General features: G+C 40.0%; 2 protein-coding genes across 2 annotated transcripts; both read left to right on the top strand.

Moving 5' to 3' along the window:
* The first annotated feature begins 4,036 nt into the window (after positions 1-4,036).
* Positions 4,037-5,952, top strand: LOC141117726 (olfactory receptor 5AP2-like). Its single transcript, XM_073610735.1, has 2 exons — positions 4,037-4,924; positions 5,941-5,952. The coding sequence occupies exons 1-2, from the start codon at positions 4,037-4,039 to the stop codon at positions 5,950-5,952; spliced, it is 900 nt and encodes a 299-aa protein (XP_073466836.1).
* An 11,510-nt stretch (positions 5,953-17,462) lies between these two features.
* Positions 17,463-18,434, top strand: LOC141117736 (olfactory receptor 5G9-like). Its single transcript, XM_073610748.1, has one exon. It carries the CDS (start codon positions 17,463-17,465, stop codon positions 18,432-18,434), a length of 972 nt encoding a protein of 323 aa, XP_073466849.1.
* Positions 18,435-20,997: the final 2,563 nt, after the last annotated feature.

The following is a 20,997-nucleotide window of genomic DNA, read 5'->3' as shown; positions in this document are numbered from 1 at the left end:
CCCATGAGTTAGTAGCTCCCTGAAGGTTCTAGAACTTAGTGGGTGGAGGGGCAGAGATCATTTACTACAGGGTGTAGCTATCTACAGGATTCACAGAAATGTACAGGTTCCTTAAAGCTAGGAAACAGTAAACTTTGCCTTCAGACACACGGTCTGTGATTGAAATCTCCAAGGGGTTAAAGGACGGTGGGGGGGTAGAGTCAATCCTATGACTAGTTCACTTGTATGTGTAAATTTAACTTGGGCTATTGAGCTTTGTAAACAAGAGGACGTTTTTCAGCAAAACAGATAAGGGGTGAAATAAATTCTAAATAAATATTATCTATCCAAGGGTGGCTATGGATTCCCTGTATTTATTCCATATATATATTCATTTGTCTATTCCTCTAGTTAGCGAGTCTATAAAACTCTGATAGTTACTGTTGATAAGCACAATGATATAAGGTTAGCTATGAAAACAGACACACTGCTTAGTAAAACAACTTCTTATTTATTTCCCCAGAAAATAGGAAACATGAAAACACTAAGGAAGATATTACAAAACATATAACAAAAGAACATTAGAAGATACTTATTGCAAGCCTGCCCCACTAGACACGGTCTCATCAGCTGGGCTCAGATTGGTAACAGAGAGCCATGAGGATCAGGGAACCATCAGGCAAGAGCCAAGAGCGAAAAGGGATGATTTCCTTTCTGTGTGCACTTTTTACACATCCATTCAGACCTACTCTTAACCACACTCCACTACCCTCCTGTCCAATGAGATATTGCCAAGAGGTAGTCCTTTTAATATATTATATTTGTGTCCGTCCTGCTGTATTTGCCTCTTGGGGCAGCATTCGTCCATGTATCATCGTTATGTGACCTGGGTCCTTCAGTCTTAGCTGGCCCTTTGATCTTCTGTAGCAGGACATTAATCAATCATCTTATCAGCCATGGTCCTTTTTGAAGCTTGCTTGCATAATGTTATCAGAGCAGTCGATCAGGAGCCAAGCTTTTGTTCTACAAAGCTTTGATGTGCAACTTGTTGCATTCCAACTTGGTTGTATCAACCAGAAAGAAACTCCAGAAATATGATATTAAACTATGTTGCCTTCCAACAAGGGGTTTATAGAAAAGAATATGGGACCTCCACCAGTTGGTTGCATATGAAAATGCCAGTTCTGAATGTGGAGAGTTGCTTATCTGGATGCAGACAATTTTCCCAGCTATCTTTGGTTTACTAGGTGTGACCTCCCTGAGCAGCTGAGGAATGGGAGCTGGGGAACTTATCTTCTTTGGGCATGTCCAGAAAACTTGGGAGTTGTGGGAAATAAAGTTAAAAGGACCTGGGTCTGCATCAGAGCATGGAGAATAAATTGGCACTCCACTACAAAACAATACACATCAATACCAAGACAATTGTCAAAGCAGATCTGTAGCCATTCCAAAAAGTTTTTTCCTTTTTTTATTATGCTAAATTTTGTTGTAAAACGAATTTATTGCCTGTGAATTCCTAAGCTTTGTATTAGAAATCTCTTTCAGTTCCCCTACAGAAAGGCCATGTAGGGTAGAAGAGAAATGTCTGTGACCAAAGTGCACAGATACCCCCATGAGATAGAATGTGTACACCTGATGTTTGTATGCTATGTGATTGTTCATACACAAATGTACCATTATTACTATTATTATTTTTATTCTACCCATTTATATGTACTCTGTATGAATTGGCTTCCTCGGATGATATTAATGCATGTGTAGCACTTACCCCAAAAGGAGCTGCTGGTTTAAATTGGGTCTTACCGTTCCTGTACTGTTTCACCATATCCGTCATAGGGGTCCCATTAAAGAGTTCTTTTTTAGTAATTTCAGCTCCGACACACAGTCTCTTTCTTGAATGCTTTATTAAGAAAGATTCTTGCAATGGAGGGATGGAGGGTTTAGGGAGAATTCAGGTACCTTGAAATTGCAGATCAGGAACACTCTCGTTGATCCAGAGGGCAACAGCATCCACAACTGGATTCAGCAACCACCAGACAGGCCTCTCTCACTGACCTAGCAGCCGATGTGATGCTCGGTCATAGTCTCTGCCACAGACTTTAAGATTCGGTGTAACTGTTACACAATCCTCTGCCACAGGATATTACTATAAAGTTATAAATGTTATAAACAATTTACTTTATTTTTATTATTATTATTTATATTATATGTATTGTAATATTATTGTAATGTTTTATTAGAAACACTTATTAAGAGGCAGAAACCAACACACATTCACAAAATCCCAGAAGCGATTCAACTGGGAGCAGCTAAAATTAAATAAAACAATTTTCAGTCTCCAGAACAAACTGAGGGACCAAAATATGTTTGTTAAATCCTATATAAAAGAGCATATTCAATACTCCTGGCTTCTCCGCCACCCATGTCCTTTCCCACCATTGTAATTACATTTTCTGTTACATGCTTAAAAATGTAAAATTTCAAAAGAATCAAAATAATTAAAGTCAAATATTTGAGTTTTTTATTATCAATTTTGAAGTGTGCACAATTCTGTATCTTCCTTTGCATTTTTAAAGGAAGGTAAGGCACAAAATAAATAAAATTAAATTAAAAAAATAAAGATTATATATTAATACAATAATATTTTTTCATCTGACATTATTAAAGGAAACTTTCTTTCACCAAAAGATTTACCACAGTTATAAAGGGCATTTGCTTTGTGCCTTTACCTACGCAATGGTGGAATCAAGATATATTTGCAACCATTTGACCCACATCTGGATTCTCATTCTTCAACAGGAAAGTCATGTCTTATGAAGATTAACATCAAAAGATTATGACCAGCATATATGGTATGACCGAATAAGTTATCAAAGGAAAATTAGGTTTCTAGGTCTTCACGCCTGCTGTGCCCATTATGAGGGATTCTCACGCTTTCTGCTTAATTGTGTATGTTTTTTTATGTAATTGAGAATGTAACAATTGCAGCTGGAACACAAAAAAAGCAAGAAATATCTCAGATTTTACCTCTCTGGGCAAATTTTAGGGGAAAGCAGTACATTAACTGTACAAACAGGGGCAATAAAAGAGTTTAGTGCTGCCATGGGTGCGAGGAAGTAACATTTTTGACTTATGTAAAACAAACAATTAAGGTGTATTATTAGGCATATTATTATTATTTTTTGGATGACCTGGGGAAGAGTTTGACCTTTTGTCAAAATTGTTTTGCTGGATGTGTCCCTACCATTTTGCTTGTCCAGATGATGACCATTTTCATTGAGACAAAGGTAAAGGGAAATCCAAAACATTAGAGTTGTCCCTAGATCAGGCGGTAGGGGGAAATATTCCAATGAGTACACCTGTGCCTGGGACAACTGACTAAGAGGGGAATTCCCTTCACTAGGAAATAATTATTTTAACCTCCATTTGCATTCCTGAGGCAGGAGGTAAAGGGAAATTCCCCAATTCGTGAACAAACAGCAAATGAACTAACAAGGATATTAAAGTAGAACTATAGGTAAAACCTTTTTTTTTTCATGGTGGATAGAGCAAGGAAAGGTTATAACACCTGGCAAATTCTTTTTTGCCACCTGTGTTCCATTGTGGAGATTTCCCTCTTAGCCAACAGAGAGGAAATCCCTGAAAATTAAGGGAATACCTTGGGGACCCCCAGGTCACCAGAACTAGTAGTGTCCTCATTGGAAGATTTCCCCTCTATTACTTTTCTGGGGCCAACTTAAAATTTGTGGATTTCTTTCACTTTCAATGATAATGGTAAGCAGGACGAATAGAGAGGGTAAATTCCCTTAACACACAGACAGCAATAAAAACTGGCAGCATTCTAATCCATCTCCACTCTATCCAAAACTTAAATATTGTTTTGCCTTTAGATATACTTTAATCATTCTCTACTCTATAAAAAACTTTAAAAAATAGTCATTCAGATTCAATTTTTCATTTCAAGAAATGTAAGTATTCCTTTAAAGGAAAGCTAGGATACAAAAATATATTATTGGCATTATTACAATTGTCTCCTACAACATATGACCTGAATGTTATGGAAGAAGTCAATCAAACATCTTCAGACAGGTTCATCCTCCTCGGTCTATCTGATGTCCCATACCTCCAGGTCATCTGTTTCCTTGTGTTCTTTCTGATGTACATAATCACATTGTCAGGGAATCTCCTACTAATCATAGTCGTGAGGATCAACCGAAAGCTACAGACCCCCATGTACTTCTTCCTGAGTAATCTCTCCATTGTCGATATGTTTTTTTCATCTTCCATCGTTCCCAAAATTCTTATAAACACTCTGGCCATAGATAAAAGTATTTCCTTTTTGGGATGTGCATTACAGATGTATTTCAGTATGGTCTTAGGAACAACAGAGTGTTTTATACTTGCCGCCATGGCGTATGACAGGTTTGCCGCCATCTGTAGACCACTGCACTATAACACCATCATGAACAAGACACTGTGCACCAGTTTAGCAACAGGATCATGGGGAATTAGCGTCCTAAACTCTGCCATCCATGTTGCCCTTACCTTTCAAATATCCTACTGCAAGTCCCGCCATATCAACCACTTCTTCTGTGAGATGCAGCCTTTACTTCAATTATCCTGTCAAGACACTTTTCTTAATGAGATAGTCATGTACATCGGCACAGGAATCCTTGGCATGCCTTCTTTTTGCTTGACTCTTATTTCTTATGTCCAAATAATTTCCACCATCCTGAAGATCTGTTCCTCACAAGGAAGACACAAAGCTTTCTCCACATGTGCTTCCCACCTAACTGTGGTGGTTCTTTATTATGGGACCCTTATTTTTATGTATCTGAGACCCCGCTCTACATACTCTCCTGAAATAGACAAAACTCTGTCCATTCTCTATACTGTAGTGACGCCAATGCTTAACCCCTTGGTCTACAGTGTGAGGAACAAGGATGTCCAAAAAACAGTTAAAAGAAAACACACACATAAGAAATAAAATTCTGTAAAGCAAAATTTGCATTTCATGACGTTTTTGCGCATGAGTGATTATTAAGATTAAATGCATTTCTAGAGACTGTATTGTGCTTAAATCACATACACTGACACATCCATTATGATCCTTGTTTCATTTTATGTGTTTCACTACATGTTATCCATGCTGCCCTTCACACGAGAAAGTGGTGTATCTTAGAGCAGGTATCATCATGAAGTGTTCTTACCGTATAGCTTTAATGTTATACATCCAAGTCATCTTCAGCATCCGAAAAATCTGTTCCTCACTGGGAAGATGCAAAGCTTTCTCTTTTTGACTGTGGTGATTCTCTGCCACAGAACCATCATGTGTGCATCTCAGACCCAAGACTATTTATTCTCCAGGAAAAGACAAAACTGTGTCCAATGTCTATATGGCAGTGCCACCGATCTTGAACCCCATCATCTATAGCAATGGTCTCCAAACTGTGGCCTGGGGGCCAGATATGGCCCTTTGTTTCCCTTTATCCAGCCCTTGAGGCACTATTCCTCCAACTGACACCAATGATGAGGCACCATTCCTCCCACTGACACCATTAATGGGGCACTATTCTACCTGCTAAGACCAATGATGGGGCACTATTCTTCCTGTTAAGACCAATGATGGGGCACTATTCCTCCTGCTAAGACCAATGATGGGGCACTTTTCCTCCTGCTAAGACCAATGATAGGGCACTCTTCTTCCTACTAAGACCAATGATGGGGCCCTGTTCCTCCTGCTAAGAACAATGACGGGGCACTATGTCTCCCACTGACACTGTCGATGGGACACTATTCCTTCCATTGAAACCAACCATGGGGCACATGACGGGGAAGACCGAATAGAAAGATATAATGAAATCTGGCAAAAATGGCTGGATTTCAAGAAAACGGGGAAATACTTGGAAACGGGTGATACAGGAGAGTGAGAATATACAGAAATGTTGATATTTCAAGCAGGTAGAGAATTGATTAATTGATCAGCTGTGGAGGAATAAAAGAAGAGGAAGGAGCCTGGAGGGGAGGAGGGGGATATGGGGAGCAGATTTTTTTTTTTCGGCGGGGTGGGGGGTTGGAAATTATAGGAGTGGGACTATTGATGGTATATATATATATGTATGACTGAGATGATGCCTGTAATGATGTCCTTTTCTTTGAAAATTATTAAAAAATTATTGAATACAAAAAAAAAAACAAACATATGTTAAAGCCAGGAGATCAAAATCATAGCCAGGAAACTGGTACTTTTTTAAAAAAGATTGCTAGGACACCTATCATCTTCTACTATTGTACCACCGCCTATACCTTTGTCTTGAAAAAAAGTATAATGCATGCACTAGTGAACTGGAAATTATCATTTGAGTTGTGAAAAACTGTTCAACCTGTACTAATAAAAAAGTCCATGTTTCACCCTCCTACACTACCAGTTTGGACAGCATCTTTTATAAAAAGTCATCATAGAAAACTTCTACCAGGCTACCTGTGATATCTGTATTTAGTAGGTGAAATTTTCCAAAAGCCATTTTTTTTACAGAAATCCTTAGCCCAGCAGTGTCACACCTAAAGTGTGCCCTCATGGTACATATGAAACAGGTTAACAACCAAGAGTGTCCTACCAAAAGTAATGGTGATTACCCCCCATGGCATGAAAGTCTTTAGGAACTCGAGATTATCATTTGAGTTGTGAAAAACTGTGCCACCTGTACTAATGAAGAGACCATGTTTCACCCTCCTACTCTACTAGCTCTGTATTTCATAGGTGAATTTTTCCAAAACCCATTTTTTTACAGAAATCCTTAGCCCAGTATTTACCTAAAGGGAAGATGTGCGTCACCATGGCACACATGAAACACCACTTTAGGACTAGGCTTTTTTGGGAACTTTTCATTTACAAGATTAAATCGGTATATTTTGCTAGAAAATTACTTATAACCCGCCAACATTATACATTTTTTTTTAGCAGAGACCCTAGGGAACAAAATGGGGATTGCTGAAATTTTTTAAGTCACACGGTAATTGCGCATTTGGAAAAAAAAAACACTTTATTGAATAAAAAAAAAAACACACACAATATTTACGGAGTAAATAGATACCTAACATGTCGCACTTTAAAATTGCACACGCTTGTGGAATTGAGAAACATGACAGTACAATATCTATAGGCTAGAATCATTGCTTTCGCTCTAATGTTCACAGCAATACCTCACACGCATGGTGCGAACACCGTTAACATATGCGTGTGCATCTTACGTATGCGTTCGCTTTTGCACGCAAGCACGGAGGGATGGGGGTGCTTTAAACTATTTTTTTCTCTTATTTATTTTACTTTTTATTTTTTATTTTCTACACTGTCCCTTTTTAATCACTTTTATTCCTATTACAAGGAATGTAAACATCACTTGTAATAGAAATAACAATGACAGGTCCTCTTTATGGAGAGATCTGGGGTCAAAAAGACCCCAAATCTCTCCTTTACATTTAAAAGCAAAAGATCAAAAGATTTTTTTTGATCTTTTGCTTTAAAGAAAAAAAATTGTTTACTTCCAGCCTGGACAGGAAGTGACATCAAACTTTGCTCCGGTCCTTTAAGGCCATAGAGGCGATCAAAGACGATCTAGTCTTTGATCGCCACTGAGACCAGCTGGCCACACCATTGGATTGTTCCTTCCTAAAAAAAATTATTTGATGCCCCTGTCACACAGTTGCAGAAAAATTGGTCTTTGGGTGTTGCTGGTGCCTTTGCCTGTAACCTTCTAGAGGTACTCCTGGTGAAAGCAAAAACTGGCCTTGCTGTAAAAAAAAATTAATTTGATGCACCTGTCAAACAGGTGTGAAAATTTGGTCCTTGTGTGTTAATTTGGAACATTAAACCTCCACCAAATAATTACTTCAAGATAAAATCAACACCCACAAAGCTAGGCAGCCTAGACAGTCTTGAGGAGATTTGCAATACCAATAATACTTAATCAGCAACATCGGCATCAGGGTCTTGATAGCTGCTGCTAATCCAGGACTGATTCATTTTTAAAAATTTCAGCTCCTAAACGGAGTCTGTGAACAGACTTGCTCTTTTATCTGTCTTTTATCTGTCATAAAACCTCCAGCACCACTGAATGCCTGTTCGGAAAGCACACTGGATGCAGGGTAGCCCAGCAACTCAATTTCATACTGGGCAAGTTCTGGTCAGTGATCTATTCTCATGACCCAGAAACCCAGTGGATCGTCTACTGGAAAGCTCTCTGTGTCTGTTTTTGCCTGTAGATAATCTTTCACCATTTGACACAGACGCTGCCAATAGGATGTTAAAGCTGACAGCCCTGGATGCCAAGGACTAAAAAAAGTTTGATATGCATCACTGAGGCAGCCTCCTTCTATACCGCTCTTCCGTTGACCAACAGAAGCCTCAAAACTTGCCTTTCCATGAGACTGTAACCTATCAGAGTCTGGAAAGGAGTTACATAAACTCCTCTTGAAGGTGTGCTCAAGATATTTCATCCTCTGCTCCCTCTGTGAGGACGGGATGAGTTCTGAGACTTTCCCCTTGAAACGGTGGTCAAAGAGGGTTGCCAACCTATAATGATCCTTATCCTTGATGCCACAAATTCTCAGGTCCTTTTGCAGGCTTTGATGAATAAGGGAGCCCATGCACCGCAAGTTTGCAGAGGCATGAGAAGCACAGTCCTCTGGGTCACTGAGGATCACAGTATCTGGAACTGCCTCCTCCCAGCCACAAACTACTCCCAAGGTTTCTGGGGACTGTAAACCATCTCTTAAGGTTTGACGTATGTCTTCCTCTGCTTCAATGCCGCTGTAAAAGACATGTGAAATTCGTTTCATAACAAAACGAAAATCGGTCAAATTCTGCATCCGAATGTCCGAAGAAAAAATTAATGAATTTCAACTAATACGACAGAATTTATAGCGAAAATAACGAATGAATTTGACATGATTCGTTCATTTATAAAAAATTTTATGAAACAAAAGGTCAACTCAGAGTAAATCTTACAGTCCAATCAGCTGATTAATTTTGTGCTGGAGGTTGGATTACTGGCAAAGTGCATTCCTGAGAACTGAGTGAGAAGGGTGTTATATTGTATTTGAGCAGAGGAGAAGAGATATTGTCATTGTGTGTGTTAATAGATTCAATAAACAAGCGACTTTCCAAACTACGAATCGTTATCACAAATATATATACATACAAAAATATTGAATCTAATTGATATACTGTACATACAAAATTAATCGATTCTGTATAACGAATATCAAATCTCTACTGAGATAACTAATTATCCGAAAACTAATTAATGTAACATAAATAATATAACAGAACAAAATGATGTATTTTAAGAATGAAAGTGAAACAAAACTAGATGAAATTTTCTGTTGTGCACAAGTCTACTCCATAACTGCCAGTATCCTCCTCCTCCTCCCGTTCTTGTTTGTTCTGTGGCATCGCAAGAATCTTGCAAACCTGGGTGCCTGTTTAAGAAATGTTGAAGCACCAAATTGAGGACATGTGCCAGGCATGGCCCATGTGTCAACTTTCCCTTTCGAAGGGCGGACAAAAAGTTAGTGCCATTATCGCACACTACCATTCCTGGCTCAAGCTTCCGTGGCATGAACCACCTCTGGGCCTACCCCTGCAGAGCTGAAGGAATCTGAAGGGATCTGAAGCTCTGGTGTGGCTCTTGTCCCCTAGACAGATTAGCTGAGGCACTGCATGGCATTTTTTTAGCCTGCCTCGTTGAATGGCGCCTTGAACCCTTAGGGGGTACTGGTGGTTCATAGGACAGTCCAGCAGAGAAGGACATGGTGGAGGAGGGGGAGGTGGGGGTGGAGCTGACAGATCTTGCATCATCACCACCAGCTGTATGGAGATGGCGGCAAAACAAGCTCCAGCACTGAGCTCTGTCCTGCAGCCCTCCTAGTTGCAAGTAGAGTTACCCAGTGTGCTGTGAAATAAATATATTGTTCCTGACCATGCTTTCTGGACCACGTGTCAGCAGTAATGTGGACCTTGTGGCTGACTGCCTTGCCCAATGATGCCAAAACATTGCCTGCCACATGATGGTACAGGGCTGGAATGGCCTTACGTGAAAAAAATAGCGACTGGGAATCTGCCATTGAGATACAGCACATTCTGCAAATTCACAAAAGGGGGTAAATCCACAAGACGGAAAGGCATAAACCCCCCTTTCTCCCAATTATGATCTTTTGCCCTGTTTGCCCTTTCTCCCAATTATGATCTTTTGCCCTGCCTTACACAGCTATCAAATACTTGATGCTGAAACGCCAATATTTGGATTGTCACTCTATATCCAGCCATCTTGTAGAGGATTTGGGACATTGATCAACCCATGGAGGATTAGGACCTCTTACCCTGACTTTGGAAATACAATTAACCCATGAAGTGCATTAGGAGGATGTGTCAGTCTCATTATGCAAGATATATATAAGTATAGCTTTACATAGTTCTTAATATAGCTGCTTTGATTTCTCTTATGCCGCGTACACACGGTCGGACTTTTCGTCTACAAAAGTCCGACAGCCTGTCCGACAGACTTCCGGCGGACTTTCGGCAGACTTGCAGCAGACTTTCTAACGAACGGACTTGCCTACACACGACCACACAAAAGTCCGACGGATTCGTACGTGATGACGTACACCGGACTAAAATAAGGAAGTTCATAGCCAGTAGCCAATAGCTGCCCTAGCATGGGTTTTTGTCCGTCGGACTAGCATACAGACGAGCGGATTTCGGGGTCCGTCGTAGTTACGACGTAAAGATTTGAAGCATGTTTCAAATCTAAAGTCCGTCGGATTTGAGGCTGAAAAAGTCTGCTGAAAGTCCGGAGAAGCCCACACACGATCGGATTACCAGCCAGCTTTAGTCCGTCGGCGTCCGTTGGACTTTTGTAGACGAAATGTCCGACCGTGTGTACGCGGCATTAGACTGTGATACATTCCCTGAAGAAGACTTTTTTTTTAAATAAGCATGTCGAAACGTGTTGGAATTTTACTACTCGACGCCACGGTTTATTATCTGTGGTGACTGCATCGTGTAGTGTGATGTATCACTTTCTTCCATTCTTCTCTTTCATATGCGAATGCACTTTTTTAACCATTTTTGTAATGTGATATCCTTATCTAATTCCATTATTTTCTACTTCTTTGTATTTTGTAATTTAATTCAGATTTGTAATAAATATATTTTTATCTAAATTTATAGTTTTCATTGCCTTAAAAATCCCTTTAGAAGTTTATGTAGTTTTTTTCTTTAGGCAGGAGTTGTAAATCCAGCAATTTTGTCAAGCTGGAATTTAGACGCTGGACATGTGGGTGGCAGGGAGTGTTTTTTTTTGTTGAGCTGAAGAAGCTGGGGCAGAGAAATTTGCCTGCTATACTCTACAGCTGGTGGTGTGCTGCTAACAGATGTGTTGCAAGGACCTGTAGCACCCTTTGCTATACCATCATCCCTTTCAATGGAGGCTGCTGAGAGTTCATGAGATATAGCGGGGTTACACGTTAGAGGTGAGGAGGAAGGAGGAGAAGAATTGTGTCCCTTGTGTGAGGCTTTCAGGTGCTCTTGCCAATGGGCAGAATGGTGGTAGTTTAAATGACTTGTCAAGCATGTGGTAACCAAATGACTGGTGTTTTTGCCATGCTTGATCTGCTTGCAGAGATTGCAAATAACAACAGTGCGATTGGCTACACACGTGTTAAAAAAGGCCCACACAGCTGAGCTGTAGGAAGTGGGCCAGGAGATAACAACTCTACAATTGGATGGCATAGGGTGGCTGCTCTCTACTGTTCCATGATGCCAGCCTCTGGAGGACATCCAGGTTCATTGGGATTGTTTCTCCCCCTCACCCCCTCACTTTCCTCCTCTGCTCTATCTGGCACTCAAGTCACATCCGTGACCTCATCAACAGCATCCCCTCCATCCTCATCATCACTGGACCCAACTTGGCAATAGGCTGTGGCTGGGGGAACATGACTGTCACTTTGTTGTTTATCAGTGTTCTTCCCTCTCTGTTGGCTTATGTTAGTGCCTTCCTCTACCTCAGAACCAACATCAGAATCAAGTAATGTCTTTGCATCCTCAAGCAGTAAGTGGCTGACGCTGTGTTCAAATAATTCAGCTTACTCCTCCATGTATGATGCTGGGGCTATGGCAGGAATAGCTGTGGACAAGGAGGCACAATAAGCCGCTCTGGCAGCTGAAGTGAACTGCGCACTAGTACCAGCTTGAAGGGTCATAGAGGATGAGGATGGTTTAGTAAGCCAGTCCACCACCTCCTCTACATGCTGTGGCTGAATAGCACGGGCAACATCACTAAACAGAGACAAAAGTGCCCAGCCTGAGGACGGACCACATCCACTTTGCTTGTGGACACGGACGCTGCTGGCCCCCTCATAGTGGCATGGGAACTTGGCCACCCAGATACGATGGGGGGGCTTATTACCCAAATTTTATAGATACTGGGAAATGTGTAATTGGATGCACTTTAGTCAATGAAAAGTGGTGTTTGGTGCACTTTAAATTGAGGACGGACGCTGACAGAAATGTAAAAACTATAAAAATAAATAAATAAATAAATAAAGGGGAACACCATGTCGCAGTCAGAAAAACTGCAACTGACAATTTAAAAAAAAGGGGGCAGGCAGGGGATAAAAAAAAAAAGACACACAGAAAAAAACACGCAGCAACCAAAAAAAAGGGTATACAGCACTGTATACAGCACTGAATGTAATGATGTATTGTAATGCTGTGTTAAACACTAACACACTATACTCACACACTATACTAACACTAAACTAACACTCTACACTCAGAGTCACAATAAGTGAACACACTGACTGCTAGTAGCAAACTAAGCCCTACTCTGTCTATCTCCACTCCAACACACTACAACTGGACTCGCCCAGCCTGAGAAGCAGCTTCCTACTGACAAAATCAGTGGTGCACCTTTGAAACTCAGTGTCCGCCTATCTACTCTTCTTCTCAGTTCCTAATTGTTCTCTAATCCGCCATGCAAATGGGCCTCTATCTAATTTTGGGCCATCAGATGCCTGATCTAGCTCTACCCTGTGCATTTTTCCTGAGACCTGTGTTAAAGCTAACTAAGGAACCCTAGACCAGAAAAGGCTGCAGTTACTTAAAGTAATAGGAGCTGCATATACAGTAAACTCCAATTTAATAAAGAGGTTTACCTTCATGGAAGATCATGTAGTCCAATTCTGTCTGCACCTTGTGGGAAACTTCCTATATAAGTGTAAAACACCCCCTATGGGGTGGTGAATTTTTTCTAAATTTGGTCCTATTTCTGCCTTTGGAGAACACACAGCCAGGCACACCCCATTTTCTGTGCTCTTCCACTGGCTCCAAAGAACAGGCTAGGGGTTTCTTTTTACATTGGGACAGACATACAACATCCCAGACCTAGCTATTTGCCAGTGTGCATGTAAAATAATAACAGAAGGACAGAGATACCTCTGTCACAAGACTTCAGATACCCACAGCAACCATTAGAACCTAGGAATACTTGCCTAATAGTCCCTGCGTCTGGTCTGGATGAAATAGAATACAGGGAACAGCAACAGCTGCTCCTTCATGGAAGATCATGTAGTCCAATTCTGTCTGCACCGTATGGGAAACTTCCTATATAAGTGTAGCAACCCCCCTAAGGGGTGGTGAATTTGGTAAATTTGGTCCTATTTCTGCCTTTGGAGAACACACAGCCAGGCACATTGCATTTTCTGTGCTCTTCCATTGGCTCCAAACAACAGGCTAGGGGTTTCTTTTTTTATTGGACACAAGGATTTTGGATAGGGGTAGAGAACATGGCATACCCCAACAAACTGCAAAGTGGACTCCTCAACTTCTGGCTGCTCTGCACAAAATTGATTGTCCCATAGGATCCGTATTCTGCTAGTGACCTTTACTCCTTCCAGAGTTCAAAGCTACACACAGTCATTACTCCTCAGCAATGGGACCATCTATTCACATAGTCACAAGATGATCGGTTGCTTCCTGCCAATATCCACCAGGCTGTTTCTAGTGAGGAAGATGTACACTAACACCAACATAGGACAGCTGGACCCTTTCCCACCAGCTTCCTCCTGGCTCTCTCCAGTGAGCTCCTCCAGACCCAACTTGATCTCTGGACACAGATTTGTAAATAGGGTACCAAGCTAAGTCTAACTGGGACCTCTGTGTCTTCCTGAAGACTTCCTGCACCTGCACCAAGAGCAAAGCCTCTGCAGAGGGGTCTCCTCCTGCAAGACTGGACCCAGGAACACTGCCCCTGCTGCTCAGGCCTCAGGTCTCTCTTGCCACCTACTACGCATACCTCGCAAGGGATCGTCTTGAGTCCCATAAATATTCAGGGTACATGTCCTGTCCTTCCTTCCACTATGATTATAGAATCATTTAGAAGACAGGGGGGAGTAAAAGAGCAAGAGCCTCTGAAACACTGAGCAGCCCTAACTAATCAACCCCTTTTCCATTGATTATAAGGGAGCCAAACTAAATCTTCCTGAATGTATTTTGAATATCTGTGAATATCTTGGGAAAATTATATATAATTTATCAAATGTATTGATGCTGATACTGCTTGGTGTGATGATTTGACCTTGGCTTGATTTATTTATTTATTTTTATTGGCTGTTTTTGTTTTTCTTTCTTTTTTGTGATGTGTTGTTGTTTATTATGATATATAAAACGTTTAAAATAAAATGTGAATAAAAAAAAACCTAGCAGCCCACTCTACGCTAGGAGGGTGCTACATAAGAATATCATAGTCCTCCAGTTTGGGGTTTCTAATCCAGCTAACAGGGACAGAAAGTACATGTCCATCCCCCAAACAGGAAGTGCCTGCCTGTAACCAATAACTTTGTAATAATTATTAAGCAACAAGTATTTACAATTGCAGACAACAAAGAAAAGGGAAGCTCCCTACACCAATTAAAGGTAAAGAATTAAAATGCAGGAGGAAATTTAAAAAAACAAGTCAAGTAGACTACTAGATGTCTACAGTTTAGCTGTGAAACTAATAACAAACATATAAAGTTTCATTTTAAATTAATATTGTAAATATTAAGAAGCATAAACAGGCACACATTTCACAAAAGACCAGAACTGTCCATCTGGGAGAAGCTAAAATTAAATAAACAATTTTCAGTCTCCATGCCAAGCTGAGGGACCAAAATATGTTTGTTACAGCATATATATAAAAAGCACCTTCAAAACTCCTAGTGTGTCTCACTCAAAAAAAATCAACCTGTCTTTTCCCACCAGAATGATAATTTGATGGATGCTGAGAAATGTTGTGAAGGTTAAGGAAAATATTTGAAAATAATCAACGTCAAATATATGGTTTATATCTGCTACTGCCTAGCCAGGTAAGGTACAAAATTATATAATTTAAATATATAGATCGTATATTATTCTAATAATTTTGTTTAACCTGAACTTAATAGATAAAAGGATTTTTTCAATTGCCTACCAAAAGATTAATTATAGGTATAAAACTTTGTGCATGGTCACATTTGCAACTGTTCGGCCAACCTCTGGATTCCCATTCAGAAAAGTCATGTCCTATTAATATTTGGATGCGGCCGCAGACTCATGCCACACGCTGCTCATCACTTGAAGGTTCAGATAGATGTCCATTCTGGCAATCAGTCTAATAAAGGTGGATGCCTAGACTATATATGTAAGATCTAGGGATCTGGGTCAAGGTTGCAGCCACTTCTTTTTATGTCTTTTAAATTATCGCTGCATTGAGCAGTTATTACAAAGGTAACTGAATCACACTCAGTGGTCAACCAATAAGTGAATGGGTTGGATGCCCAAATGATTTTTACCCCAAGAACCTATATGAGTCTGCGGCTGAACTCAGGTGACATGTCATCCTTTCCTGTTGCCTTTTTGTGTGTCTGGGGAGGAATTTAGCAACCATACTTAGGTACAGATTACAGTCATGAAAAAGAAGCCCTAACTATACTCATGAAAAAGCAGAATTTGTTTCCGAAAAACATGTAGGGAGAGATCTGCATTTAGCATACCTAATATTTTGTTGACACATTGAGTCATATGACTATATGAGTGAATGGATTAATATTAGGATGGCTAATGGGTGCTGGAGGGAGAAAACCATATGTATTGGGCCTTGACAATATACATAACTGTTATTGTGAACTATTAAATTTTAAGATGTTTTAATTTGGCATTAAAAAAAGGTCAATTGCATTTACAAATGTTTTTATGTGTGGTTACCTTAAAAGGCCAGTGTTCAGACTTTTTGGTATTACCATTAACTGAAAAGACCATGACCATCATATATGGTATGACTGAATAGTATGGAAGGGAAATTTGTTTTTTGCATATTCGTTATGCCCATTAAGAGGGATATCCAATTTCTGCTGAATGTTGTATATGTTTTCTATTAATGAGAATGTAACAGGGGGATCTGGAATGCAAAAAAATTCTAAGAGAAATAACCCCATAAAATTCCTTAACTAATGATAGAGCTTACATTTTGCCAAAAATACCAAAGCTTATAGAGCTTATTTTGGTATATGTAAAAATTTAAGTATATCTCTTGGCAAAGCCTTTTTAGGGTGTTTGGATTATGTGGGGAAGGTTAAGGTCAATTTTGTATTTCTGTACTTGGATTGAGGAGATTCACCACTCTGTTTTTCCTGATGACTATTGTCACCCAGGCTGAAAGTCAGGGAAAAGCAAACATTTTACAAGTGTTCCCCAGAACATATGGTAAGAGGAAATCTTCAAATGAGGTCATCTGTTCTGAGGGCGCATGTCTAAAGCCTAGTACACACAATCAGAAAATTGGACAAAAAATACCGCTTTCGGATCGATCATACGTTAATCTGATAATTAGTGCACAGCTTTCGAGATGCGATAACAACAGTTTATCCAAAATTAACCCAAAGGGAAAAACACTAAAATTTTCTTGTACAATACCAGATTGTACGGTTTTCTTTAAACGGTACAGTATTCGTCCAAGAAAAATCAGGAGGCGAGCAAGACCTCACATGCTCAAAAATTAAAGAATACATTACAATACAATACAACACATTACAACACTTCCGAAGTTGTATTCTGTCGTAAGAGGATTTTCGGAAGTTGAATAACCTCTTCATTTTCGATATGAGACTAGCATAAAAAAACGGTCCAATATTCTCATTTTGTGTACAAGGCTTAAGAGGGGAATTTCCTTCACTTTGAAAGATTTCCTCTAATATGCTTTTGTATCTCTGGGACATGAAGTGAATGTAAATTTCCTCAATTGTACACAAACAGCAAAACAAATTAACTGGTGGGTGTTTAACCCTTCCCTAATTTATCCAAAACTAAAAAAGGCTTTGGCTATACATACACTTTATAAATTTGTTTTAAAGAAAGTGAGGTGTTCCTACAAATTTATTTACAAATATATTTTATTATTTCGTTACAAATGTCTCCTGCCAGACTTGATCTGAAGGTTATGAAAGAAATCAACCAAACATCTCAAGAAAGGTTCATCCTCCTAGGACTATCTAATGTCCTATATCTACAAGTCATCTGTTTCCTTGTGTTCCTTCTGATGTACATAATCACATTGTCAGGAAATCTTCTACTGATCATTGTGGTGAGGATTAACCCAAAGCTACAGACCCCCATGTACTTCTTCCTGAGTAATCTGTCCATTATTGACATCTTTTTCTCGTCTTCCATCGTTCCCAAACTTCTCATAAACACTCTGGCCAGAGATAAAAGTATCTCCTTGTTAGGATGTGCATTACAGATGTACTTTAGTTTATCTTTAGGAGCAACAGAGTGTGTTATACTAGCCGTCATGGCGTATGACAGGTTTGCTGCCATCTGTAGACCACTGCACTACAACACCATCATGAACAAGGCATTGTGTTACAGTTTAGCAGCAGGATCATGGAGTATTTGCTTCCTAAACTCCGCCATGCACGTTGTCCTAACCTTTCGACTCCCCTACTGCAAGTCCCACCATGTCAAACACTTCTTCTGTGAGATGCCGCCTTTCTTTCGAATGTCTTGCCGAGATACTTGGTTCAATGAGATGCTGATGTATATTGGAGCAGGTATTATCGTCATGTGTTCTTTCTGCTTGACTCTAATTTCATACATCCACATCATCTCCACCATCATGAAGATCCGTTCCTCCCACGGAAGACATAAAGCTTTCTCCACATGTGCTTCTCACCTGACTGTGGTGAGTCTCTACTATGGGACCCTCATGTTTATGTATATGAGACCCCGTTCTACTTATTCTGCAGAAATAGACAAAACTGTGTCCATTCTCTATACAGCTGTGACACCAATGTTGAACCCCATCATCTATAGTATGAGGAACAAGGATGTCAAAGACACAATCACAAAACAAAGAAAACAAGAAATAAAGACCTCCAATTGAAAAGGCTAATTAGAGACAATGCATTTTATCTTTTTCTTTATTTGTAAGTAAAAGTGTTTTAAAAAGTATATAAGGAGAATGTAGTATACCCTGCATATACAGTTGTGCTCATAAGTTTACATACCCTGGCAGAATTTATGATTTCTTGGCCATTTTTCAGAGAATATGAATGATAACACAAAAACTTTTCTTTCACTCATGGTTAGTGTTTGGCTGTAAGCCATTTATTATCAACCAACTGTGTTTACTCTTTTTAAATCATAATGGCAACAGAAACTACCCAAATGACCCTGGTCAAAAGTTTACATACCCCAGTTCTTAATACAATGTATTGCCCCCTTTAACATCAATGACAGCTTGAAGTCTTTTGTGGTTTTTCTAGATGAGGCTCTTTATATTCTCAGATGGTAAAGCTGCCTATTCCTCTTGGCAAAAAGCCTCCAGTTCTTGTAAATTCGTGGGCTGTCTTGCATGAACTGCATGTTTGAGATCTCCCCAGAGTGGCTCAATAATATTGAGGTCAGGAGACTGAGATGGCCACTCCAGAACCTTCACTTTATTCTGCTGAAGCTAATGACAGGTCGACTTAGCCTTGTGTTTTGGATCATTGTCATGTTGGAATGTCCAAGTACGTCCCATGCGCAGCTTCCTGGCTGATGTATGCAAATGTTCTTCCAGTATTCTTTGATAGCATACTGCATTCATCTTGCCAACAATTTTGACCAAATTTTCTGTGCCTTTGTAGCTCACACATCCTGAAAACATCAGCGATCCACCTTCATACCTTTCATCATAGACCTTGCTGACTCCTCTCTAAATGTAGCTTTTATGGTTGTGGCCAAAAAGCTAAATTTTGGTCTCATCACTCCAAATGACTTTGTGTCAGAAGGTTTGAGGCTTGTGTCTGTGCTGGCGTATTGTAAGCGGGATACTTTGTGGCATTTGCGTAGTAATGGCTTTCTTCTGGCGACTCGACCATGCAGCCCATCTTTCTTCAAGTGTCTCCTTATTGTGCATCTTGAAACAGTCATACCACATGTTTTCAAAGAGTCCTGTATTTCACCTGAAGTTATTTGCGGGATTTTCTTTTGCAGTTTCCTGGCAGTTGTGGCTGAAATTTTAGTTGGTCTACCTGACCGTGGTTTGGTTTCAACAGGACCCCTCATTTTCCACTTCTTGATTAGAGTTTGAACACTGCTAATTGGCATTTTCAATTCCTTGGATATCTTTTTATATCCCTTTCCTGTTTTATATAGTTCAACTACCTTTTCCTGCAGATCCTTTGACAATTCTTTTGCTTTCCCCAAGAATCCAGAAACCTCAGTGCAGCACTGAATGAAAGATGCAAGGGTCTGTCAGGAGTCCAGAAATGCATTGACCTTTTATATACACATACTAATTACAAGCAAACAGATCACAGGTGAGGATGGTTACCTTTAATAGCCATTCAAACCCCTTTGTGTCAACTTGTGTGCATGTTATTAGGCCAAAATCACAAGGGTATGTAAACTTTTGATCAGGGTGATTTGGGTAGTTTCTGTCGCCATTATGATTTAAAAAGAGAAAACACAGTTGATTGATAATAAATGGCTTCAGCCAAACACTAACCACGAGTGAAAGAAAAGTTTTTGTGTTATAATTCATATTCTCTGAAAAATGACCAAGAAATCATACATTCTGCCAGGGTATGTAAACTTATGAGCACAACTGTAGATATAGAGTACAGGTATATGTAGGGCATAGAAGGTAAGAGGAATACCTCACTAATGCCTACAACCAAATGGCTGTGATAGAGGGAAGAGTGGCAAGGGAGCACAGGAAGGTGAGCATACATGGGCCAAGGCGAATGGTGATAAGGTAGGAGGTAGGTAGGAGCGCTTCTGCTAGAAGAGTCCTTCAGGTGCTATATGCGTTCAATATCATCCAAATTAGCCAGATATCAATCTGACAGGCACTTAAGCAGCATTTACAGAGAGAAGCATGCTCCGGATAGACAAAGATATGCAGAGAAAGGAGCTTCTAAGTGCAGTATGTCAGCATTTTTTTTAAAAGGCAACTGTTAAAAACACTTACAGCATTACAGAGTAAGCAGGCTTATCATTGTATGAAGTCCTCCTGAGATGGTCTTCTCTGTCACCAGCAGCAGCAGGAACCGAGGGTCTGGAGGAGAAAGATGGCTACCGCACTTCCTGAAACCACCATGGAACACAGAGGGGTAGAAGTGATGTCAACAAGGGGGAGGCGACCCCTTGCTGATGTTACTTATGCCTCCCCCTGTGTTGCACAGTGATTTCAGGAAGCATGGCGGCCATCTTGCTCCTCCAGGCCCTCGGTTCCTGTAGCTGCTGGTTGGCAAAGTGACAGACAAGACCATTTCAGAAGGACTTCATGCATTGATGAGCCTGTTTACTCTGTAATGCTGTAAATATTTTTTACCGTTGCCTTTTAAAAAAAATGCTGACATACTGCACTTATTCAGCGCCTTTCTCTGCATAATATATATATATATATATATATATATATATATATATATATATATATACATACATGGGCCAAGGGATGC

The sequence above is a fragment of the Aquarana catesbeiana genome, linkage group LG13 (genome assembly GCF_042186555.1).
Source record: "Aquarana catesbeiana isolate 2022-GZ linkage group LG13, ASM4218655v1, whole genome shotgun sequence".
In the NCBI taxonomy this organism is placed as follows: domain Eukaryota; kingdom Metazoa; phylum Chordata; class Amphibia; order Anura; family Ranidae; genus Aquarana; species Aquarana catesbeiana.
The sequence above is the reverse complement of the archived record's forward strand: the minus strand, read 5'-3'. Positions and strand labels throughout refer to the sequence as shown.

Coding starts and splice junctions, on each gene's coding strand:
- LOC141117726 (XM_073610735.1), top strand. CDS start 4,037: ATGGAAGAAGTCAATCAAACATCTTCAGACAGGTTCATCCTCCTCGGT.
- LOC141117736 (XM_073610748.1), top strand. CDS start 17,463: ATGTCTCCTGCCAGACTTGATCTGAAGGTTATGAAAGAAATCAACCAA.